Genomic DNA, 25627 nt, shown 5'->3' with positions numbered 1-25627 from the left:
AACTGTAAACTGAATCACAAAACCATTTCCATTTCTCATGAAACAGAATTACTCACTTACCAAATATTACTTAATAAAAAAAAGATCAACCCATGAACAGATGGATAAACATTCATTTCTTGAACAGAAATGAAACTACTAAAAGACAACAAAAATGACCCATAGATGTCTTCCTTTCCTTTCTTTGTGGACCTTCTGGAACTTTCCCCTGAAGAGAATCATACAAAATGTTGTTGCAAATAGGGCTTGCACAAAAAGCCCTCTAAAATTTAAAATAGTGGTCAATGGTCTAAACGCAATTGAGCTAATGTTTGGATGCAGAGACCTGTGCTTCATAACTGTCTCACAGAGACTAGGCCCTGCTTACGAACAGAAATGTGAATAGTGTTGGTGTTTCTACAAAAATATAAAGCATGCGTTTCACACATTCATCTGTGCGGAGGCCATCCAAGGGTGGCTTTATGCAGCCAAATACCTTTACACCTTATATATACCTTTACTGAATCAGAATCAGATCTTTGTGGCGCATTCATTTCAGGTGTCTATCTTTAGAGTAAGAGGAGTACAGAAGCCATTTTGTTTTTCTTTGTGACTGACAGCTTTGCCCAAATTCCCAAAAGAAAAATCACTAGTTTGAAAGTCATCAAACAAACATGACTTGTCCCGTATTGACCCTCTCTTCCCGATGGCATGGATTTCTTTGTGGGGTTTTAGTATCACAGAGGAATTTGAATTTGAATTGGTCATTTCCTTAAGATATATGAACACTCAATTAAACAATTCCTTCACTTTATGAATTGTCAAACTTAAAAGTAGTCTACTAAAATATACTTTTGTTTAGAGAGAGGGCACTAACATTTTTTCCAGTTATGTTTTAACAGATCACATCGTTATTGGTCACCACTACCGTACTGGTGCTACCGTATAAATCTATAAAATAAATATCAAATACATCTTATAGGCAAAGTAGTGCAGATGTCTGTTTCCCTAAAATACAGCGTTTTTCTAAAATACTGACCTAATCTTCACGTTACACCATATTTGTACATCATGTTCCACTGACAATGAAAAAATATCTATATTCATGTAAACAAACTTGAAATATGATGAACAATGAACAGTCAATAGAAAATCAAACCCCATTTAAGAACTATACAAAGGGCATGATTTTTCTGCACTCAACAATTTATCCAATTCATGGAATGTGTTCAATAAATCACTCTTTTGTTAGCAGGTTTTGTTTTTGTATTTCATGTCTTCATTTCCGAACATATTTGGTAAACCTTTTTTCACTATATGCGGTATGTGCTGTATAAAAATCTGATATTGCATGCACCTTTTATTATCTATCGTTTCCCTCCAAGTCTGACTCCACTGAAATCCAAACTGAGGAGACAATAGATTTTTGTAAGCATTAATGATCCTGGGGCATATGTGAGATCTGTGGAAAGCTTTGTGAAGGAAATCTGTGAAAAATAAACAACGGTTACCACAACTGCTGCACAAACACAGACAGAAGGTTCAGTGTGAAATATGTGCTTAGCGCAGAAATCAAACATAGCCTCTAAAATGTTCCCCAGATGTCCTCTTGTGGAATGCAGTGGGGTTCGAGGAGAGGCTTCCTGTGTGTGTATGTGTCCTGGTTCAGAGTGAAGTCTCGAGGCTGTGCAAGGGACTGCCAGGTGTCGGGGGGACGGCAGCGTCCTTGTAGAGGTGCGGTAGCCGCTCTGTGGCGTTATTGTTCTGGTTGGGTGAGGTGGGCAGCTTGGGCAGGGGAGGCACAGCGTTGCGCTTGGTCGGAGCGGAGTCCTCCTCCAGGGTGATGTCGTCGATCAGTGGGATTTGAGGCTCCGAGTCCTCGATGCGGAAGTCGGGGGTGGTCATGAAGTTGTGGATGGAGCTGCGGGACTCTGGAGTCTCCAGACCCTCATATGGAGACATATTGTCACGGAATGCGTTGACAACACGGATCTGACAGGGGAAGAGAGAGATACAGATACATTTTTTGTCCATTTTATATGCAAAATTAATTATTTAACATCATTATCAAGAAGAACTTCAGTATCCTCATAGTCATAGGTAGAGGAGTTATGCTGTACCTGGGTCTGGATTCTGTTCAGGCCTCTGCACCACAGCACTTGACCTCGCCGCATTTCCATCTCGGCGTGGTCAATCTCATCCTGGTCCTCCAGTTCCTCCAACTCCTCCTCAGGAATATCATCCTTCTGTGTGCCGTGGCCTGCCGTCATCAGGAACTTCAACCGACTCGTGGGAATGGTGGATATCACCTGCAAGCGAGGACCACAGATTATACAAAGTACATCTCCATTATGATTGTTAACTTAACTATTCTTACTATTGTACAGGAGAGTGCTTAGGCTACATCCTGCTTTGAGCATGTAATGTAGCGTGTTGGGTATTGGATGGATCATCCATGGAAGAGAACGGCCAGACAGTGGACTAACCTGACCCCAGAGGAGGCAACCAAAGCCCAGGAAGACACACCACAGCCACTGCTCTACACTCAGGCGCACACAGCTGAATGGCTTCCCTCCAAACTGCACTATCACAATCTGGGAAACAACAAACGTGAGAGAATGATGACATCACAATCTGGGAAACAACAAACGTGAGAGAATGATGACATCACAATCTGTGAAACAACAAACGTGAGAGAATGATGACATCACAATCTGGGAAACAACAAAGGTAAGAGAATGATGAAATCACAATCTGTGAAACAACAAAGGTGAGAGAATCTGTGAAACAACAAAGGTGAGAGAATGATGAGAGTCATCTGTGGAGCAGCGCATCGCCCTCACATACTCTTCTCACAATTTATAGTACAGAAATGTCACTGTCAATTACTGTTAGTTATTTATTTGTGAACAACATTTCTTTGAAACATTTGCGGTAATCCTCAAAGAAGGTCAGACTATGTACCTAAGCTTTGTTAATGTAAATATGAAATAGAACACAGCTGGATGTTCCCCTTGGGGATCAATAAAGTATCTATCTATCTATCTATCTATCTATCTATCTATCTATCTATCTGTTAATGTAAATATGAAATAGAACACAGCTGGACGTTAATGTAAATTTATAGCACACAGCTGGATGTTAATGTAAATATGAAATAGCACACAGCTGGTTCTATACCTGGATGACAAATGTGCCAAAGACGATGGAGCAGAAGATCATATTGTTGAATATTCCTTCAAAGACGTTGCGTTCGCCATGGATCTTGCGGGCATTTATCTCGTTGAAGAGCTGCATCATGACGAAGGTGTTGAACACAATGGTGTAGTGTTCTGAGGGTGGCGCATGTAGGGGAGCGTTTCGGCCGTTGTCGATGTCAAAGATCTGCTCACCTGGGAAGATACAAAAGAGAAAGTTAAAGTTAAAATTGATTGGAATTTAGCAGAAATTTTAATTTTAGTGTTGGGTTCGGGAAACGAACTCAGGCCGACCAGTTATCAGTGACATTACCACTGCTCCTCCACGATTGGGAGAACATGAGTAAGCAGAAATGTTACTGAGTAAAAGATTAGTGATATGAAATGAAATCTATATCCCACGACAAAATCTGCATTTATGAAACATGTATTGCATTTCTTTTTTATCATTATTTTCTTAATGACAGCAGCAGAGTGACAGCAGCAGGGGGAGCCAGGCATTCTTTAGCATAGTATTGTGCATTGTGACCTCACCTGATTGTGTCATGCTCAAGGCATTCTTTAGCATAGTATTGTGCATTGTGACCTCACCTGATTGTGTCATGCTCAAGGCATTCTTTAGCATAGTATTGCGCATTGTGACCTCACCTGAATGTGTCATGCTCAAGGCATTCTTTAGCATAGTATTGTGCATTGTGACTTCACCTGATTGTGTCATGCTCTAGGCACACAAAACTACAGATTTCATGAAATGTCTGTGTAAAATGTAATTACTTCAAGGATCAAATGATTCTATTCAGCCCCTCTCTAATCCTTTCACCCTTCCTACTGATAACACTGAGCATGTATTGGTTCATATATGACTTGGCCAGCAAAGAAGTGCTGTATTTCAGGGAGAATTTAACAATGCTCAGTGTGTATAGATCAGATAAATACTTAATGGACCCATCAAACAGCCAACCAGACACCTGATCAATGCAAACCAGAGGGCACCAGAATGATGAAGCCATAGACACAAACAGGAGCTGTACAGACTCAAAGGAAAAGACCCATTAGGCAATTCAGTTGTTTAGATTGACATGAAAGTAAAAATGTATTTGTTTATGAAAAGGAGTTTGATTCCAACACTGATTATACACCACTACAATATCACTGTCTTTTTGCATGTCCTGGCCTAAAACATGGTAAAGCAGTGTTCCTTTTGGATCTTCAACACCACAGTATGAACTGCAAATCTGCTGTTATCACAGGGAATTCACTACTATGACAAAAATACACATTTGGGAGACAACTCCTTAAAATTGTGTTAGGGAATTCTCATTAGAGCCAATTTCCCACCCTAGCTACGGTCTACCTTCCTAAAAACTGCCCAAAAGTTGACAAAGGCCTTAATTTTCACGGCAACTTTAAACTCCTCCTCCATAAGGCAGCAGACAATTAAATCTTAACATGTTTTGAGGGCATACACACCAAATTGCTATATCATTGTCTCCAGATGCATACAGATGCATACAGATGAATACTGTATTATACAAATGGCTTTGTGAGATGCATACTGTATTATACAAATGGCTGTGAGACTACAAATCTACAAAATGTTAGAGTAGGGCTGAGCCATGAACCAGTGGTAGCGTCAGAGCCCAGCACCACAGTACCTCACACACAGACCCAGCACCCATGGAAACCTCACACAAAGCCGCAGCACCACAGCACCTCACACACAGACCCAGCACCACAGCACCTCACACGCAGACCCAGCACCCATGGAAACCTCACACGCAGACCCAGCACCCATGGGCACCTCATTTTCTCATCCAAAATGCCTCACACGCATTTTCTCATCCAGTGGTCATTTCCTGTCCACTAAAGCCAAAAAATATAACTTTTATAAAAAAAAAGATATAAAAGATCTGTATGTAGTTGACCATACTGTTTTACTGTAGTTGGCCATTCTGTTTTACTCACCAGCAAACAGCAGAGTGAAGATGATGGTGAGCTGGTAGACAGCGTGGCCCAGGATGTTCTTCATCATGGTGCGGGAGATCAGAGGCTTGTTGCGGCCGTACGGCTTCCTCAGCAGCAGGGCTTCCGTGGGCGGCTCAGTGGCCAGAGCCAGAGAGGCAAACGTGTCCATGATGAGGTTGACCCACAGCATCTGGACGGCCTTCAGTGGGGAATCCTACAGGAGGAGAGAGACTGCAGTGGTAACGGCCTTCTTCCTATTCATTTAACTTTGTTAAATCAGACTGGGAAAAATAGGATTGGATGGCATGAGTGATAGATATGAAAGTGGGAAAAATAGGATTGGATGGCATGAGTGATAGATATGAAAGTGGGAAAAATAGGATTGGATGGCATGAGTGATAGATATGAAAGTGGTGAAAGTGAAGAAATGAAAGAAAGGAAAACACTGCTGTTCAGATAGCATCAGCAAAAGGTCTATATAGGGGCGGGACTTCACCACTCTATTCTATTGTATGAATTGGTCCTTACAAAGGCTTTTCCCAAAGTGGGTTCGGGGAACGAACTCAGGCCGACCAGTTATCGGTGACATTACCACTGCTCTTCCACAATTGGGAGAACATGAGTAAGCAGAAATGTTACTGAGTGAAAGATTAGTGATATGAAATGAAATCTATATCCCACAACAAAATCTGCATTTATGAAACATGTATGGCATTTCGTTTTTATCATTATTTTTCTTAATGACAGCAGCAGAGTGACAGCAGCAGGGGGCGCCAGGCATTCTTTAGCATAGTATTGTGCATTGTGACCTCACCTGATTGTGTCATGCTCAAGGCATTCTTTAACATAGTATTGTGCATTGTGACTTCACCTGATTGTGTCATGCTCAAGGCATTCTTTAGCATAGTATTGTGCATTGTGATCTCACCTGATTGTGTCATGCTCAAGGCATTCTTTAGCATAGTATTGTGCATCGTGACTTCACCTGATTGTGTCATGCTCAAGGGATTCTTTAGCTGTATTGTGCATTGTGACTTCACCTGATTGTGTCATGCTCAAGGCATTCTTTAGCATAGTATTGTGCATCGTGACTTCACCTGATTGTGTCATGCTCAAGGGATTCTTTAGCTGTATTGTGCATTGTGACTTCACCTGATTGTCATGCTCAAGACATTCTTTAGCATAGTATTGTGCATTGTGACTTCACCTGATTGTGTCATGCTCAAGGCATTCTTTAGCATAGTATTGTGCATTGTGACTTCACCTGATTGCGTCATGCTCAAGAAATTCTTTAGCTGTATTGTGCATTGTGACTTCACCTGATTGTGTCATGCTCAAGGCATTCTTTAGCATAGTATTGTGCATCGTGACTTCACCTGATTGTGTCATGCTCAAGGGATTCTTTAGCTGTATTGTGCATTGTGACTTCACCTGATTGTGTCATGCTCAAGGCATTCTTTAGCATAGTATTGTGCATCGTGACTTCACCTGATTGTGTCATGCTCAAGGGATTCTTTAGCTGTATTGTGCATTGTGACTTCACCTGATTGTGTCATGCTCAAGACATTCTTTAGCATAGTATTGTGCATTGTGACTTCACCTGATTGTGTCATGCTCAAGGCATTCTTTAGCATAGTATTGTGCATTGTGACTTCACCTGATTGCGTCATGCTCAAGAAATTCTTTAGCTGTATTGTGCATTGTGACTTCACCTGATTGTGTCATGCTCAAGGCATTCTTTAGCTATATTGTGCATTGTGACTTCACCTGATTGTGTCATGCTCAAGTCACACAACTACAGATTTCATGGAATGTCTGTGTAAAATGTAATTACATCCTTTGATTCAAGGATCAAATTTAAAAAATATAAAAGATCTGTATGTAGTTGACCATAAAAAAGGTCTATTGTATAAAATTGGTCCTTACAAAGGCTTTTCCCATAAGCCAGTTAGGATATGCCACACTTAGGGGTGTCAACAGATATAGAATGACAAATGAAATGTTCTCAAAAGATTACAAATTACACAAAAGGTTTTAGCTATGTGCTATGTGTCATGTTTAAGGCAACATTCATGCATAAGAGTCATTATTACATTATCACCAGCAGGGTGAGGTGGTCTCCAAACGGCAGAGCAAACCCATTGCATGATTTGTTTTATTACCATCCTGTTTTATTAGTAAATGAGTATTCTCCAACTCAGTTCACCTGTGTGATGCAGGCTCCTGTGAAGGCTACTATCTCAGCTCACCTGTGTGATGCAGGCTCATGTGAAGGCTCACCTGTGTGATGCAGGCTCCTGTGAAGGCTACTATCACAGCCACCACATTGACTGTGAGCTGGAACTGCAGGAATTTGGAGATGCTGTCATAGACGTTCCTCCCCCACATCACAGCCTTGACGATACTGGAGAAGTTATCATCTGTCAAAATGATGTCCGAGGCTTCTTTGGCCACGTCTGTTCCAGCAATGCCCTGAAGAGAGACAGTCATATCAGGATGAAGTAATAGCCAAAGGAGACCAGTGCTATCAAGATCAAGCATTCCTTCAGGAGTCAAGTCATTTCAATATACATCAACCCTGACAAGAAGACAGTTTTGTGATATGACCCGTCATTGTAAATCGTTCAAAAAACAATCAAATGTGTTATTGATGGGGTCCTCTAATTTAGATCTGGACTACATTCGATGTTAAATTCAGAGTGTAAGACTTTGTTATTGACAAAACACATTTTTGACGATACATACCATTGCAAATCCAACATCAGCTTTTTTCAGTGCAGGGCCATCATTGGTTCCATCTCCTGTTACAGCCACAACTTGCCTTTGCTCAAGAACTGTGCTATCAATTATACCTGTACAGAATATCACAAGAGAGAATTTTTCAACAACTGCAAAATGTGCTTGAGCACAACTGTAAGCCCCTTTAAACACAGTAAGACTTACCCTTAACAAGAGTGTGTTTATCTGTGGGTGAGGACCTGGCCAGTACTCGTAGCTTCGGCCATATCTTATCAATGCGCTCCTGCTCGATCTACAATGGAATAACAAGATCACGCTTGACCCCAGTGACATAGGATAAGCAGAGGAATGGAGATGCAAAGCAAAGACTGTACTAACCTCCCCTAATTCATTCCGAATCCGCCTGTTAAATTCTTTGCCCTCAATGCACAGGAAGTCGTCTCCTGGATGCAGGATGCCACACTTGCTGGCGATGGCCCGCGCAGTGTTGATGTTGTCCCCGGTCACCATACGCACGGTGATACCAGCTCGCTGACACTTCTTAATGGCGTCAGGGACCTAATCAGGACAAACGGACCCCCACCCGCCCACACAGGCCTCTTCATTAAGACAGCAGGAATCAGGCCCACACAGGCCTCTTCATTAAGACAGCAGGAATCAGGACCACACAGGGCTCACCTGAGGGTAGCTGTGCTGGAACTACACAGACTAGAACACTGGGTTGGATTTACAGGCATAGTTATCAGCTGTTAAAATAATATCTATAAGAAAGGAGCTTCTTTGTTGCCATCGGAAACTGTACCTCAACACCAACGTCCTTGACCTGTGGTGTTCCCCAGGGGTCGATCTTGGGGCCACTATTATTCAACCTCTATATGCTCCCACTTGGACAAATCATTCAAAATAATCTGATTTCATATCATAGCTATGCAGATGACACACAAATTTACTTAGCTCTATCACCAAACGACTATGGTCCTCTTGAATCTATGTGTCAGTGTATAGAACAAATCAACACCTGGATGTCTCAAAATTTTCTTCAAGTAATTATATTTGGTAAAAAGGAGGAAAGACTTAGGGTTGCCACTCTCCTTGACACAAAAGGGTTGAAGGCAAAGGATACTGTTAAAAATCTTGGTGTATTAATTGACAGTGATCTAAATTTCAACGGCCACATGAAAGCGACAACTAAATCAGCTTTTTTTACCACCTCAAAAATATTGCCAAACTCAGAGGGCTGATGTCAAAGCATGACTTAGAAAAACTCATTCATGCATTTATCTCCAGCAGGGTTGATTACTGCAATGAACTGTTCACAGGCCTTCCTAAAAAGACTATTAAACAGCTTCAGGTGATACAAAATGCAGCAGCTAGGATTCTAACAAAAACTAAAAGAACTGACCACATTACTCCAATTCTTAAGTCCTTGCACTGGCTTCCAGTAAGTCACAGAATTGACTTTAAAGCACTATTGCTTGTTTATAAATCAGTAAATGGAGCAGGACCTAAATACTTGTCAGACATGCTTCAGCAGTACACACCTTCTCGTCCTCTCAGGTCCCAGGTGAAAAACCTGCTAGTAAAACCTACAGTTAGAACTAAACATGGTGAAGCAGCTTTTAGCTGCTATGCGGCTCAGCTGTGGAACCAACTTTCGGATGACATTAAAAAGGCCCCAACTGTAGCCAGTTTTAAATCTAGACTTAAGACCAAACTGTTCTCAGATGCTTTCTGCTAACTGTGCCGAGTTACAAATTCTGAATCTGCCTTGATAATTATTCTACTTTGTCTTTTATTACTTTTTTTTACTACTTTTGCCTTTGTTTTTGCTTACTAATTATTCTTTATTTTTAAATGATTTTACCTTGTGTTTTATGTTTTCTTTTTATTATGATCTTTACCTTTTAACTATTCTTTGACTATATTGCCCTTCTATGCTTTTATTTGTTATTATTGTTTGGTTTTGTTTATGTAAAGCACATTGAATGACCTCTGTGTATGAAATGCGCTATATAAATAAACTTGACTTGACTTGACTTGACTTGGAGGGGCATCTAAACAAGCACAACTGTCACCAAAACGGCCCTGTACTGTACACTGTCCAACCAACAAACATATTTGCATTAGATCATACAACAGCAGAGGTGGACGAAGTACACAATTCCTTTACTTAAGTGAAAGTATAGATACACCATGTCAAATATTACTCCAATACAAGTGAAAGTTGCTAAGTCAGATTTTTTACTTAAGTTGAAGTACAGAAGTACCGGTACTTGCTTTTAATAATTACCGGTAAGTATTCAGATGTATTTTTCCTTTTTAATCACTATTTGGCCTTTTTAACAGTATTGTAATGTAATGTTTATTTGGCCATTAATAGGGTGTACGTCCTTTGGTCGGTCATAGGACTTGAAGAGACCTTTAGCTCCATACATCCAACAAAAACATTTGACCTATTTTCATAACTTTTCAACTGTTCAAATGGATGCAATAATATAATCTAAATCATTATTCATTCTCTGTTCACAAATCTAAAACATTTTCACTGCCGAATACAAAACCAGAAAACTCAATTATGAGTAGATTATTTATCGTTTAATAATGTAGGGTAAAGATCTAGCTATGTGGTGAATGTCAGGTGATTGTCTAATTTCATTCCAATTTCGGAATGATCATGGAGGATAGCTTGATTAACACCATACCACTTCTCAAATCTCAATTGCTAACAGGTTCGTCTGGGTTCTCCCGGGTTCTCCCAGGCTACATGGAGGATGTTCTGATGAAGAATCTGTTGTCACCATCATTACCAGAGCCAATTCAGCCAAGTTCAAATAGAACTATTGAAAAAATGAACTTCAAGATGGTCTATCGTATTATTGCATTTAAAGAATTAAATGTGGTTAAAAGTAACGAGTACTTCAAGCTCATATTTCAAATGTAGTGGAGTCAAAAGTACAGTATTTGTCTTTCAAATGTAGTGGAGTAAAAGTCACAAGTTTCCAAAAATAAGTAATAGTGAGGTGAAGTGGTTCAGTCCATCATGGGAGTGTAAAGCATTGTGAGAGGCAGCTGCCTCACCTCTGGCCTCACTGGGTCCTCGATGCCCACTACACAGATGCAGGTGAGGGCAGTGAGGATGTCGGTCTCGTTGTCCCAGTCGGGCTCTCCGTCCGAGGTGGGGAAGTCCCTGTAGGCCAGGCAGATGGTGCGCAGGCCTTCGGACGCCATGGGCTCGATGACCTGCTGCATCATGTCGTCTCGGTCCCTGGGCTTGAACGCTTTGGCCTCACCTGTGCCTGTCAACACTCTGCAACACCTGAACAAATGATTGACATGTCAGGCTTTTGTTTTTTTTATGCATGAACGTGTGTTTTACCTTGTTCTCTGAAGGTATGCAACTTTGGTCCGTCACAAACATGCTCAGATGCTATTTACAAGCCAATTTACAAAGCTAGAATTAGGCTGGGGAAAAAAATTTGACTGTGTTAGTGACTGTGACGGCTATAGTGACTGTGATGGCTATAGTGATGCTATAGTGACTGTAACGGCTATAGTGATGCTATAGTGACTGTGACGGCTATAGTGACTGTGACGGCTATAGTGATGCTATAGTGACTGTGACGGCTATAGTGACTGTAATGGCTATAGTGACTGTGATGGCTATAGTGATGCTATAGTGACTGTAATGGCTATAGTGACTGTGACGGCTATAGTGATGCTATAGTGACTGTAATGGCTATAGTGACTGTGACAGCTATAGTGATGCTATAGTGACTGTGACGGCTATAGTGATGCTATAGTGACTGTGATGGCTATAGTGACTGTGACGGCTATAGTGATGCTATAGTGACTGTGACGGCTATAGTGACTGTGATGGCTATAGTGATTTTCTTACTTTTTCAGAAGGATTTCCGACGCTCCCTTGCTAAACATGCGGTATCCTCCGTCATATTTCCTAATGACGGTGCTCATGGACTTGCGGACGGAGTTGAAAGTGTAGACTTTGTAGAGCTTCTCCTCGGGGTACTCGTTCCGGACGGCCTGGTAGTCTCGTCGCAGGTCCATGACGAGCCCCAGCAAGGCACATTCGGTCTTGTTGCCCACTTGGCGCGGTAATCCACCCTCCTTCTCAGGAGACTGGTGACAAACAAACAAACAGCACCTTCATTTACCACCGACCCCTTCCCAAGGGGCACACACACATAGCAGGCCATACCCAAGGGGCACACACACATAGCAGGCCATACCAGGGGGCACACACACATAGCAGGCCATACCAGGGGGCACACACACATAGCAGGCCATTTACTGCTCCACTGCTTTGTTTTTCAAATGGCTGCTCAGGAGTCAGGACAACTAATGCTTGTGTTGCTCGTGTAAAAACAGGTGGAAGTTGATATCACCCCATCCAAAAAAACGAAACATTTGAGATGATACTCTAAGAGAATATTCTGTATTTCAAATTAGTGGAGCAAACTTGCGGTGCAGTTTTTTATTCCCCTAACAATCTACCAGCTTGGGTGCTTTTTATTATAAGTATAAGTATAAGTATATATACTTTTTTGATCCCGTGAGGGAAATTTGGTCTCTGCATTTAACCCAATCGGTGAATTAGTGAAACACAAACAGCACACAGTGAACACAGTGAGGTGAAGCACACACCAATCCCGGCACTCAGGGAGCAGTGAGGGGTTAGGTGCCTTGCTCAAGGGCACTTCAGCCGCGGCCCACTGGTCGGGGCTCGAACCGGCAACCCTCCGGTTACAAGTCCAGAGTGCTAACCAGTGGGCCACGGCTGCCCACCGTATTCCCCTAACAATCTACCATCTTGGGTGTTTTTTGTTCCTGAGATCAGCTTTCACCCGTAAACAACATCCATGTACAGCCATTACATCCATTAACCTAAATCGCTATTTTATTTCTAACACCAAAACCTGAAAGACAGAAAACAATTATCCTACCATAATTTTGGTGGTATATGCACAGTTGATGCCAATGCCTGTTATGAGTAGGTCCATGATTTTTCCAGGAATGAGATCTGGCTCTGGGACCTTTCTGTAATGTCTGTCTGCAATATTAATCTGCACCACTGTCATCCTGTTCATGGTCAAGGTTCCAGTCTTGTCCGAGCATATAGCAGTGGCATTGCCCATGGTTTCGCAGGCATCCAAATGTCTCACAAGATTATTATCCTTCATCATTTTCTGGAAGTACAAAAGTATAACATTCTCAATCCCAGAGTGGAGTAGATCATCAACAGTGGATCACCTATTATGTTGATCTATTTGTCTATGTTTTACTAAATGTAATATTTTACATCAACCACAAAATGGCTTTAAAATAGTAATATTTAAATTCTGCGTTGTATGCAAATGACTCACTTTGACAGAGTAGGCCAGTGAGATGGTGACGGCTAGTGGGAGTCCTTCAGGCACGGCCACCACCAGCACAGTGACGCCGATGATGAAGAACTTGACCACAAACTGAATATAGATGGGAGTGCAGTCTTTGATCCACGGCAGGCCCTGGACCCAGAAGGTGTCCACCACGAAGAGCACCACTAGGATGATGACCGTGACGGCTGACATCAAAAGGCCTAGATACACACACACACACACGCACACACACACGCACACACACACGCACAGACACACAGACACACAGACACACAGACACACACACACACACACACACACGCACACACGCACGCACGCACAGACACACAGACACACAGACACACACACACACACACACGCGCACGCACAGACACACACACACACGCGCGCATGCACGCACGCACGCACGCACGCACGCACGCACAGACACACAGACACACAGACACACAGACACACACACACACACACACACACACACACACACGCACGCACAGACACACACACACACACGCGCATATGCATGGGTTTAATTTCCATTCATGTAAAACTATCCTTTTAATATTGATGAGGAAAACTGATCAAAACGTACCCGCTTTGCCGATTTGTACTGCTAATTTGGTTAGTTTCCCTTGTAGCACAGACTTCTCTTTCTTTGGTAGGTTGGCTTTCTTTTTCTCCTCGGCTTCTGCTCCATCGTCACTGTTGAGGGGCTGCATCTCAACACCATCCTTACCTGTGGAGGAACACCATCCTTAAATATGGAGAAGTGCACATGCATCTCAACACCATCCTAACCTATAGAGTGCACATGCATCTCAACACCATCCTTACCTATAGAGAAGTGCACATGCATCTCAACACCATCCTTACCTATAGAGAAGTGCACATGCAACACCATCCTAACCTATAGAGGAGTGCACATGCAACACCATCCTAACCTATAGAGGAGTGCACATGCAACACCATCCTAACCTATAGAGGAGTGCACATGCAACACCATCCTAACCTATAGAGGAGTGCACATGCATCTCAACACCATCCTTACCTATAGAGAAGTGCACATGCAACACCATCCTAACCTATAGAGAAGTGCACATGCAACACCATCCTAACCTATAGAGTGCACATGCATCTCAACACCATCCTTACCTATAGAGAAGTGCACATGCAACACAACACCACTCTTACCTATAGAGAAGTGCACATGCAACACAACACCACTCTTACCTATAGAGTGCACATGCAACACTTTGACCTCTGGTTTCACTCTTCCTCTCACATCAGGTACTTTCACATGATTGTCCCTTCCGGGTTGTATTCCATTATGTATATAATGCTTTGAAATGATTATATTTACAATGCAGTGGACTGCTGGTGGGTGGAGTAAGGTCTGCTGGAGATGATATCAGTAGTGGACTGCAGGAGATGATATTAGTAGTGGACTGCTGGAGATTATATCAGTAGTGGTTTGCTGGAGATGATATCCGTAGTGGTCTGCTGGTGGGTGGAGTAAGGTCTGCTGGTGATGATATCAGTAGTGGTCTGCTGGTGATGATATCAGTAGTGGTCTGCTGGTGGGTGGAGTAAGGTCTGCTGGAGATGATATCAGTAGTGGTCTGCTGGAAATGATATCAGTAGTGGTCTGTAATCCTGGTTGGAGGATTATCTCTCACGGCAGACTCATTGCAAGGCAAAAACAAGCGCCAGCATAAATGAATAAGCCACAATCATAAGACACACCTGCACTATTGTTAGAGCTGCAGGCCCCGTACGTATTGTTTGGGTATATGTACGTGTGTGTGTGTGTGTGTGTTTGTGTGTAGTGAACGTGTTTGCATAAGTGCATGCATGCATGTGTGTATTTGCCTGCATATGCATATTTGTGTATGTGCATGTGTGTGTGTGTGTGTGTGTATATGAGTGTGTGTGTGTGTGTGTGTGTGTGTGTGTGTGTGTGTGTGTGTGTGTGTGTGTGTGTGTGTGTGTTTGCGTGCAGGTGGGTGGGTGATTTGTGTGCGTACGTGTATGTCTGCCAGCTGAGGGCAGGAAGGCAGGTGACACGGTTGGAAAACAGAGGGAATAAAAGAAGAGCAGCCGTGCTCACGTGCTTTAAGCTCCTTGGCGCTAATCACTGTGAACAGAGGCACCTGCCACTCGGCCCGCCAGCACACACAGGAGCGCCTGACCATATGGAGCGCCTGACCAGTGCAACACACCGCACCATATGGGGGTAAAGAAACACAGATCACAGTAGGGAGCCAACTACTGCTACTTTACTATCAACACCTTGGCTCTTGTCAATGGCTGTGTCTAATCGGTCCCTCTATAAGGTTTACATGTGTTTAAATATGAACTGATAAGTGCTGTATGATTTCATCATAAACTTTCACAGTATGTACGTGGATGATAAAGATTTAATAGTGATTTAACTGTATAAAAACAGTGAGCAGGGCATATTTCCCTGAACAGTGAGTAGGACGTATATTTCATTTAAATTTTGGACAGAAAAGATAACATATAGCATCTCTAATATTCTTTTCCCACTCACAGCTAAATTCAACTCATTGCAAGATCTCTCAACACGGCACACCTTAACTGACAAAGTGACTCCACCAAGACTGCGTGCACACAGGAGGCCGTAATGGACTGTGTGAGGTTTGGAGTGGACCGGGAGGCCGTAATGGAGTGTGTGGGGTTTGGAGTGGGACAGGAGGCCGTAATGGAGTGTGTGAGGTTTGGAGTGGACCTGCGTCACACAGCTGGTAGAGTTCAGCTCCCAGCTGTGTGTGTCTGAGCCTTTTCTGGCCGCTTGCCCCAAGAGGCCCGATTAGCCACACACACTCCGGGTTGTTCCAGAGCTAACTACAGGCAACACAGGGTGAGGCTCAACCAACTCACCTTTCTTCCTCTCCCCACCTTCATTCTTTTTGCCTGTGAGAAACAGAAGATGGTACAGTCTGAGAAAAGTCTTCACTTTGTCAAATGTGCAGAGAAAAGGAGCCGAGCCATCAGTGGCACAGCAGCATGGACTCAGCTAAGTGCTGCTCATCTCGTCTCTGATGTTCTCATCACATCTAATGCATCAAACCATCATTCTCAAGGTCATTGTGATCTTTTATCATTCTCAAGGTCATTGTGATTTTTTTATCATTCTCAAGGTCATTGTGATCTTTCATGTTTCTCCATTCCAACAATATCTAAGTCTGCACCAGCACGATTCTCTATTCACAAGAGGATTTAGCGAGAGGCTAACCAGGGAAATCTTACTTTTCTTATCTTTCTTCTCCTTCTTTTTCCTCTCTTTTTCCTTCTTTTTCTCTTCTTTCTCTTTCTTTTTCCTCGCCTTCTCCTCGTCATCGTCATCATCATCATCATCATCTCCTGCCCCGAGCAGGGTGAAAATGATGCCTGTTTGGGAGTTGACACCCACAGCTGTCACAACCATTTTCCCTGAGCCCTCCATGACATGGGTGCCTGGAAGAGACAAATCAGCTAAAGTCAGACACACTGGATGCAAAATTGTTCCAAACGTAGAAGAACTGAGACGATGATCACTTCCTCCTCAGACGATGATCACTTCCTCCTCCGACTCAGGCGTACGTTCTCCATCATTCCCTCTCTGGGAACATTCTGTTCCATTTCTGTGTTCCATTCCAACACATATTTCCAGACGCTGTTCATATATTACACCTGACACGTTACTGCAGGATAGCTATAGATAAATTGTGAGCAGTGACTCAGTAAGCACGTTTTTGGCAGCAATTGAGCAGAAGCTGAGCAGAGCGAGACCTAAAACAAGACCAATGAGACGCCTTGTTCTTGTGCTCTGCAACATATCTACACACACCCTGTGAAGGGGATCTCCTCTAATTGCATCTTTCATTAGTTTAACACAAAAGGCACTGTGTACCAACCAACCGATCTATTATGTCATATCTTCACTGAGGTATGATCTTGTCAAAACAAATGTCTGGAGCATCTACGTCTTCCAGAGAAGCTGGAACAAGCTGGAGGTTTGGATGAGAGGGGTCTCTCATTTCGGTAGCTCGGTATGGTGTAGCTTAGCCTTACAGCCATTATGGCACAAATGATTATGGCATGGAAAGAGGGATTTAGCAAAATGACAGGGCTGCATCACCTGAGAGCAACATGGGGTCTTTATCGAGTGTCTTCTTCACATGGTCTGATTCTCCAGTAAGAGAGCTTTCATCGATCTTCAGATCGTTGCCCTGGATTAGCACTCCGTCCGCAGGAAGCAGGTCACCTGGAAACAAGCACCAGACAGGAGACACAGGTGTTCACATTTGCACAACACAGTAGCACATTAAGCAGGTCATGCAAAAGACAATTTAAAATTAAAGCTTAAAAATGAAAAAAAAGAAAAGAAATAATAACACAGTACTAATGACAACTCAAACAGTATAGAGTCAGTGGAGGTTGCCAAGAGTTTTCTCCAATTGACAGACCCATTCTGACATACACAATTAAAGGCTATGAATTATTGTCCAAATGATTGCTTTCTTTTCTGTCAATTATAAAGTAAATATTTGAGGAAGCACTAGGACACTGAAAATCGAGCCATGCTAGTCCACAATAGTAGGCCACTTTTAGGCAATCAGCATTCTCATTCCAAGCTACTGGAAAATGGAACTCAATTCCACTACATATTAGGAATTGTGCAACTCTGAACAGTTTTAAAACTTTTTTGAAGACTCAATGATGCGATCATTGAACCTGTATATAGAACACCAAATGTATTATGTGATTTGTATGATGTTATATCTGTAATGTTGTTGTTGCTGTTGTTGTCTTGTTGCTGATACTGTCTGTAATGTTTTGTATGTATTTTATTGTCTTTTTCACTCTTGCCCAGGGACCATAGATGCAAATTAGCTAACTAGCTAACTCTGGTATAGAACTAGTTCTGTACATGGTCCCTGTCAACTAAACTAATAAACTAAACTAAACTATTACCGTATTTGATTTGTGCTATGTCGCCGACTATGATGTCAGCCACTAGGATCTGGATGACCTGTCCTCCCCGGACGACCGTGAAGCGCTGTTCCTGCTCGATGCGGCTCTGGAGGCCGCGAAACTGCTTCTCTTTGCTCCAGTCGTTGAAGGCGGTCACCAGCACCACCACACAGACGGACAGGAGGATGGCGGCCCCCTCGATCCAGCCTGCATCGGCCTCCCCCTCGTCCTCGACCCCTCCGGCCGCCTTCCCACAATCTGCAGCATCACAACATTGCACTCAGCAGCAGCAGAACAACAGCAGCATCACAACATTGCACTCAGCAGCAGAAGGACAACAGCAGTGCGACCCAAATCAACTTCAACAGTGGCTCATGTTTAAGAAATTATAAATAATATAAATAATACATACAGGAGGATAGAATAAGAATAATACAAAGCTCACGCATGAGTAAGGACATGAGCATGACACATTACTTGAGTTATTTACAGCTGAGTGTGTGTATCAATACAAATCCATACATTACTGCACAGCCATTTACAGATAAACACTGAAATTAGGTCAGTGGAAATGCAACTGAATTGGAGAATGTGAAAGTGCTTACTTACGTTCTCTTTCTGCATCAGGAGGTCGATAGAATGAAAGGCCTAGTGAAATGATGGCTGCCACTTCTAGAATAATTAAAGTCACATCTTGCAATGCTTCCCATACTAACTGAAGGAACGTTTTTGGCTTTTTAGGAGGTATGAAGTTCTTCCCAAATTCTTCTATTCTTCTATTGATATCCTCCGTATTTCCAGTTAACCCTATGAGGAAATAGAACATCATTTAGACCCTTCAAGTTACATAATGTACATAACATACCAAATCAAGTTTATTCCAAGCCTCTTTCTACAACTTTGGTATGATCTCAACATAGGCGGACGGACACAAATGGAGTCTTTATTATGTTACTATGACTTGATGGATCCTACTCAGTTAAAGTTCAGTTAAAAAAAAACACTTTTACTGCCCAAGACAAAACAGAAACCCTTCATTAGTTTTAAATGAACATCAGTTATGAATGGACTCAACAGACATTACAGTTGTTACCTTAGTATGAAGCACATCTTGTATATGTCAATATAACAATCTATGTCTTACACATTCACCTCTATGCACTGAATGATATATTGAAAGATTCTAATGTGCAAATTAGGGTTGTTCTGATTGGTCTGCTGGTTCTGCAGGCCTGTAGCTCTGCTGGCACCTACAATGCTTAAAGGGGAACACTACGCCACTTAAAGGGGAACACTAGGCCTGTCTAAAAAATCCACCAACACAAACATCTGAGTCCATGTTGATAGCTGACCAAGTCTTTTTTAAGCAACCTTGGCAACAAATAAGCAGAAACTGCAACTCATGGCATTGAGTTTTATTATATTCTACAATGTTTCCGAAGTAACCCAACTCTAAAATCCTTCATTCTAACCTTCAATAAATATAAACTTCCTCTAAATATAAACTTCTTAAAATGAGTCATCATTACATCATGAAATACAAAGTTTTGTAATAAACAGTTGAAAGATGTATTTGTTACAAAAAACCCTCCATATTGAGTTAAAAAAAACATCTGCACTGTCAACAAAATGTAAGATTCCACCACATTATTACTTTTGCTTTTATTTTGTCTTATTAATTATTGTTTATGTTTAAATGATTTTACCTTGTGCGTTTTATGTTTTATGCTTTTCATTATAATCTTTACCTTTTAAACTATTCTTTGACTATATTGCCCGTCTATGCTTTTATTTGTTATTACTGTTTGCTTTTGTTTATGTAAAGCACATTTAATGACCTCTGTGTATGAAATGCGCTATATAAATAAACATGACTTGACTATACTTGACTTGACCACATGTGTGCCTGGGTCCTTCTAAAGGAGTGTCCTAGGTTTGCTTTAAATGGAGACTGCTACTACTGTTGACAATTCACAACGCCTTATTTCAATTTCACAAACTACGTAGATCAAATTCTTTCACAGATTTAGCTATTTTTTCACTGAGTTGATGTAAGACAACAGTGATGTACTTTCAGAGGTTAAGATACTAGTCACTGAATGATGGTGATGGTGAGGGGAGCCTTGAGGATATCATGATGCAGGGTTGTGGCGAGGCCTCTTGACCTGTAGTGCTTTGCTAGCACACTTATTCCTACTAAGTCCTCGCTAAGCAACACTGGTCCTCACCTCTCCCTAAGCTTTCACTCCAGGCCTGACTAACATGGCATGCGTAACACATGACCTCCACTCCACCAAGTGAGGCCCTCTCCAGCAAACCTTGAGCTACATGTGGTAATTTCACTCAAACGTCTCTGTTCTAAACTTCAGAGTCAGTCAGATTAAGCAACATCAAAAACGTTCCAGCAACAGTGCATGAGCAAGAGAGATTAGTAGCAAACGGAGCAATGAAGTGCCTGCTTTGAGGTTTAAGGTGAGTGGGATTACACGAGGTAAATCGATCTGCCCCCACCTGCCACCGTATTACTGCTGCCACAGTAGGAGAGACGTGTCAAACCAACCAGGAAACATCATGACAGGATTCAGAGGGAAATCCAGCAACACTTGTGGATAAAAAATGGCCAAATATATCTAAATATTAATGTTTTTTTAATATGTAAATACATTTTGTAAATATTGACATTTTTATCCACAAGTTTTGCTGGATTTCCCTTTGAATCCTGTTTTAAGAGATGCACCGATATATCAACAACATTGGTATTGGCCAATGTCGGCCTTGTTGATTGATATCGGCGTTGTTGATTGATATCTGACATGACATTTACTGATGGCAGTGGCTGATGTTTAGCTGTTATGTTACATCAGTTTTGCACTACAGTAGGTGTGCTGACCAGGACATTATAAGATGGAACTACAGTAGGTGTGTTGACCAGGACATTATAAGATGGAGCTATGAAGGCCTGTAAGACTTACAAATGGTTCAGTCTTTTTACGTATATTTTTGTTTCCATTTTACTAAAGGATATAATTAACAACAAAAACCTCAGTTTTCTTATTCAGGTCATCCCTATATCTACCCTGACCAAGCACCTTGAAAGTGAACTTGCGCCAAAACTGCTCTCTTAGAAGAATTCAAATGACTGGATATCCACATGTGATTTATTCTACAGTTCCACAAACATAATGGCTCAGATGTGATAATATGAATAAGCAAGAACATCTCACTGACAAACTAGCTTGACCTCACAGATATGACTTCACCATTTGAATTAGAGCTGCTGCTAGGAAATGCAGGTGTGTGTTGGCCCAAAGGGCTGTACTACAACACCACTACTTTACATATAACAGCACTAGAATTACACACTTTATGAGTAAGGCTGGTTTTATGCTCAGCTGGGGTTTGTCTGATATTACTGTGGAAATATCTTTGGTCAAATAACAAAATATACTGTTTTGGTCCAATAATGAACTGGTTATATCTGGTTATACAACATACGTGTCTAAACCATTATTTGATAAAACATAAACTCTATCCCAGCATTACTGTGCATCCTAAAGTACATAATTAGAGTGCCATTTCTAGATCCTCAATTCTTTGTGATAACTATACAAATAACCACCAAAAACGAGACTGGGGCTATGACATGCCTTGGAGACACACTGACATTTAAAATGGGGGGAAAAACAACTGTCTGGCTACCTCAAGAGGACGCTTTTTAAATAGCTGTCTGGCTACCTCAAGAGGACGCTTTTTAAACAGCTGCCTGGCTACCTCAATGGTGACAAAATGGAAGCAGCAAACTGCAGCACAGTAACATTAGCTTCACTGTGCTATAGACTGCAGCACAGTAACATTAGCTTCACTGCGCTATAGACTGCAGTACAGTAACATTAGCTTCACTGCGCTATAGACTGCAGCACAGTAACATTAGCTTCACTGCGCTATAGACTGTGTATAGCATACTATTTATCAAACAATATTTATTGCACACTTATTGTGCTTTCAACTGGGTCCATAATAAACCCAAATACGCAAATTATATAACAAAAGCTATGTGCCAATATTTGCAATAATAATGGTGAACAATTGGGTGCCACATCAAAACATGAGTCAATATATTTGGCCCTACATTCAGTATAATGCATTTACTCTAGTACTACACAACAACACAGCATTTACTCTGGTACCACACAACAACAACACAGCATTTACTCTGGTACCACACAACAACAACACAGCATTTACTCTAGTACCACATCAAGACAATCCTTTTTTCAGCTAAATGTACCCTGAACGTTGTTGTTTTAAAAGATTATTTTAAAATTGGATTATGTTCTTGTTTAAAAAAGACTTTATAAAAGATACAATGAACCAAACCACCTACCATTCCTGCACAGTGTGTTAGAGTAATGTAATTAACTGTAATTATTGATTCAGAAATGACTTTACTCTTCATAAAGTTGTTTTCTGACTAGCAACCTGAAGAGTGTAGACTAACCTTGTTATGCTTCACCAAAACCTCTAAAGACCATTTCCTATCTCCTACTGCTTCAACAATCAAAAGTATTGTCTGCCCAGTCTACAGTACTTCCAGCCATTGCCATCCACTCCATCTGGCTGCCATTGTCCGGTAACATTTCACGCTATGCACCTGATACAGTCTGCAAATCCATGGGAGGCTGATTCAGAAACATGACAGAGCCAAGACACTCTCAGAATGGAATGCAATGTGAGCTAATACGAAATGCCATACAGTTCAAGGGAGGTGTTCCACTGTGTAGAAGTGTATGTGTCACTAATTAATCTGACAGAATACCTTCTGATTGGCCTTTCAGTAGTGGCTGTGTAATGTGTGCAGGTATATGACAAGTGAAGCATATTTACCATCTACGGGGGAGGTTTTCAAGCGGCTGCAGAGTCCGTGCACATCTCCGTAGGTCTCCTGGACCCTCTGCAAGCCCTCCGGCCCTCTGAGTTCCATGAGAGAGCGCAGCTCCTTGAGCGAGCAGCCAAAATCCACGTCATGGTTGGCCTCCGCCGCCTTGGCGTGCTTTGATCCCCGATATGAGTTTTTGGCCATGGTCTCACGGCGGCACACCACGCAGTGGTGGAAAGAAGGCCTCCCTTAAGGCCGACACAATCCTCAGTGGCAGAGTCCCGGATTTCCCATAAACCTCTGCGGCTCCTCAGGGGCATGTGCTGCGAGACTCCAGGAACTTGAGCAAACAGGCGTCCATTTCTTTTAGATTCCAGAGTCTTTACTTAGTCATCTTCAGTCGGGAGTTTGATTGAAGACCTGGAAGGTTCTGCCTGGAATGGACTACATCTGTAAATAAAAGCAGTTAGGGGGTGAATGGCTGTTTGTTTCTGTTTGTTTGTTTACTTACTTTTATGCCTGTCCAATCTGCAGCTTCACATCAGTCAAGAACCTAATGATGGAGTCAAGCTGATGGGTATCATCTGCAGGCAGCATGTCTGTTACTCAACCATGAATCACACAGTGACAGGCCGGTTGTACACTGGCTCTACCAGGGGGAATATCTACAAGGACTCCTTCCGACAAGAAAAGCTCAAATTAGCTCTGTTACATTGAGCTGCCATGGCGGAGGCTATAAGCTCGCTTGACTCAGAACTCCTGTTTTGGCAAGAGAAAAGTATATCTGGAAGGGAAACAATTTGATTCCAATTTTAACAGATTCCCCAGGGCAGTAGCAGCTTGTGAAGAACTCAGTTTCATGGGGTGATACAGAACACCATTAGTAAGCGCTTCCATGATGAATTGTGTTCTGAAGCGCACACACTCAGAAGACACCTAAAGACAGTCAAATGCAAAGTGAGTTCAGAGGTCAAGAGCACCCCCCGTGGCCTCTCTACGGCTCTGAGGCTGACTGACAGCCAAAATAAGTGGGTCCATACCCTCTAATGTTAAATCTGCTCAGAGGAGAGGGACAAGGTGTGTCTAAAACCAACAGAATCGATTCACACAATCTGTGTGTTTCTAACAGAAGGTAATAACACACACACAAACCACAAACTAACAGTCTACGACCCAATTAGATTTAACCGGTATGTCATGTGGAAGACATGGCCATCTGTCCCATTCTGGCATAAACGTTATGGTGCTTCCTGGTGACTAAAGCACAACTTCCACAGTAGTACTTACACCAAATGTCTTCATTGCCTATCTCACAGCAACAGGAGGCAAACACTGGTAGCTATGGCCGTGTAATCCACAGGGATGGCGGCAGTAACCCTCCGGTTACTCCAGAACAGCCTGGCATCCCCCTGAGGAACAATTAGTCCAAACAGGCCTGCTGTAGCCCTGGGGCATCGGAATGGAGGGAGCCCCAAGACGTTCCGTTTACAGGGTTATGAACAAAGAGCGCCCCTGTAGAAAAAGATTTGACCTTCAGCGCGCGCTCTGCCCACAGTGCAGTGCTGGCTTCATTAGAGGAAAAGGCTGAATGATTATCTCAGGAAAGCCTCTTGCTTAATCTAATTAGGCAATCTGTGGCCGCGGAGGGATACAGATCTCCTGCTGCAGCTACAGGCGCTGAGGAGCAGAGGGGAGAGGAGACACACAGCACACACTCATACTCACACACCTGGCTCTGTCTTTCATAAAACACACACACACACACATTCTCACACACATAAAGGCCCCACCAGGGGTGAGATACAGCTCCTGACAAGCACAAGAATCCCCTCCGTCCTGAGAGAAGAGTCAATATAATGCACAGCTTCATAGGACCAGAACCAGAGGGTCAACCATTAGTACACTGACTTAAAGGCCCAATCTCACCTCTAACAGGTCTAAAACAACAAAGATAATTTCCTATACAAATATGTATGCTGAGATAATGTTAACCTACATTAAGGTAAGTCTTGGACATTTTTTGTAACCTGGTAGAAATAAATTGTGCAATGTAAAACAACGCCATTGTTGGCATGCAGATGTAAATTTCAGGTTTCAAACTCTTAAGTCTTATGACTCAAAAAAAAAAAAATGTCTTGCTGAACCAACAAAACGTCAAAATGTACTTGGACAACAAGCAGGTGTATGGACACTAAATGAACTACCTACTTTCATGTACAGATGCCTAGATAACATGATTAACATAAATCTGTAATCAATTAACAAATGTCAGAGCCACTGTGGTTAAACTGGCTACAGTGTCCCAGAGCCATATAAAGGTACCTTTATATGGCTCTGCAGGTGTCCATACCACAGTCCATCCCAGACACACGGGGACCCTGGTCAGTCCATCCCAGGTCACTTCCCAATCCCCCATCTCTTTCCCCGACTCACTTCCTGGCGATCTCTTCACTGTTCGTTACAATAAAGGCAAATAAGCCCCCAAAAATATACTTAAAACA

At 42.2% G+C, this 25627-nt stretch overlaps 1 protein-coding gene and 2 long non-coding RNA genes across 6 annotated transcripts; 2 read left to right on the top strand and 1 right to left on the bottom strand.

Moving 5' to 3' along the window:
* Positions 1-1435: 1435 nt before the first annotated feature.
* atp2b1b (ATPase plasma membrane Ca2+ transporting 1b) lies at positions 1436-24638 on the bottom strand. Its single transcript, XM_042110093.1, has 21 exons — positions 24414-24638; positions 23135-23576; positions 18860-19057; positions 18251-18508; positions 17415-17540; positions 16544-16750; positions 16175-16207; positions 13866-14009; positions 13262-13476; positions 12842-13084; positions 11776-12017; positions 10959-11196; positions 8259-8438; positions 8085-8172; positions 7887-7993; positions 7422-7613; positions 5142-5355; positions 3160-3371; positions 2466-2573; positions 2100-2288; positions 1436-1971 (listed from the first exon to the last, which is right to left on the bottom strand). Exons 2-21 carry the CDS (start codon positions 23328-23330, stop codon positions 1645-1647), a joined length of 3717 nt encoding a protein of 1238 aa, XP_041966027.1. The 5' UTR covers positions 23331-23576; positions 24414-24638; the 3' UTR covers positions 1436-1644.
* LOC121723894 lies at positions 2731-15095 on the top strand. 2 transcript variants are annotated; one of them, XR_006035073.1, is made up of 4 exons: positions 2731-2775; positions 5145-5380; positions 13270-13418; positions 13936-15095. It is a non-coding gene; the product is annotated as an uncharacterized LOC121723894 (long non-coding RNA). The 2 variants fall into 2 exon arrangements; XR_006035074.1 differs by lacking the exon at positions 2731-2775 and adding an exon at positions 2785-2929.
* On the top strand, positions 15213-18369 carry LOC121723893. Of its 3 annotated transcripts, XR_006035071.1 has the most exons (5): positions 15213-15506; positions 15827-16154; positions 16267-16377; positions 16671-17570; positions 18290-18369. It is a non-coding gene; the product is annotated as an uncharacterized LOC121723893 (long non-coding RNA). The 3 variants fall into 3 exon arrangements; XR_006035070.1 differs by having other exon boundaries at positions 15827-16377; XR_006035072.1 differs by having other exon boundaries at positions 15827-16405.
* Positions 24639-25627: the final 989 nt, after the last annotated feature.

Source organism: Alosa sapidissima, chromosome 11 (assembly GCF_018492685.1).
Source record: "Alosa sapidissima isolate fAloSap1 chromosome 11, fAloSap1.pri, whole genome shotgun sequence".
Classification (NCBI taxonomy): domain Eukaryota; kingdom Metazoa; phylum Chordata; class Actinopteri; order Clupeiformes; family Clupeidae; genus Alosa; species Alosa sapidissima.
This window is presented reverse-complemented; position numbering and strand designations above follow the sequence as displayed.

Coding starts and splice junctions, on each gene's coding strand:
- atp2b1b (XM_042110093.1), bottom strand. CDS start 23,330: ATGGCCAAAAACTCATATCGGGGATCAAAGCACGCCAAGGCGGCGGAG. Junction 13,477..13,865: donor AGTACAAATCGGCAAAGCGG/GTACGTTTTGAT, acceptor GTGTGTATCTAG/GCCTTTTGATGTCAGCCGTC. Junction 7,614..7,886: donor CTGATGTTGGATTTGCAATG/GTATGTATCGTC, acceptor GTCTCTCTTCAG/GGCATTGCTGGAACAGACGT.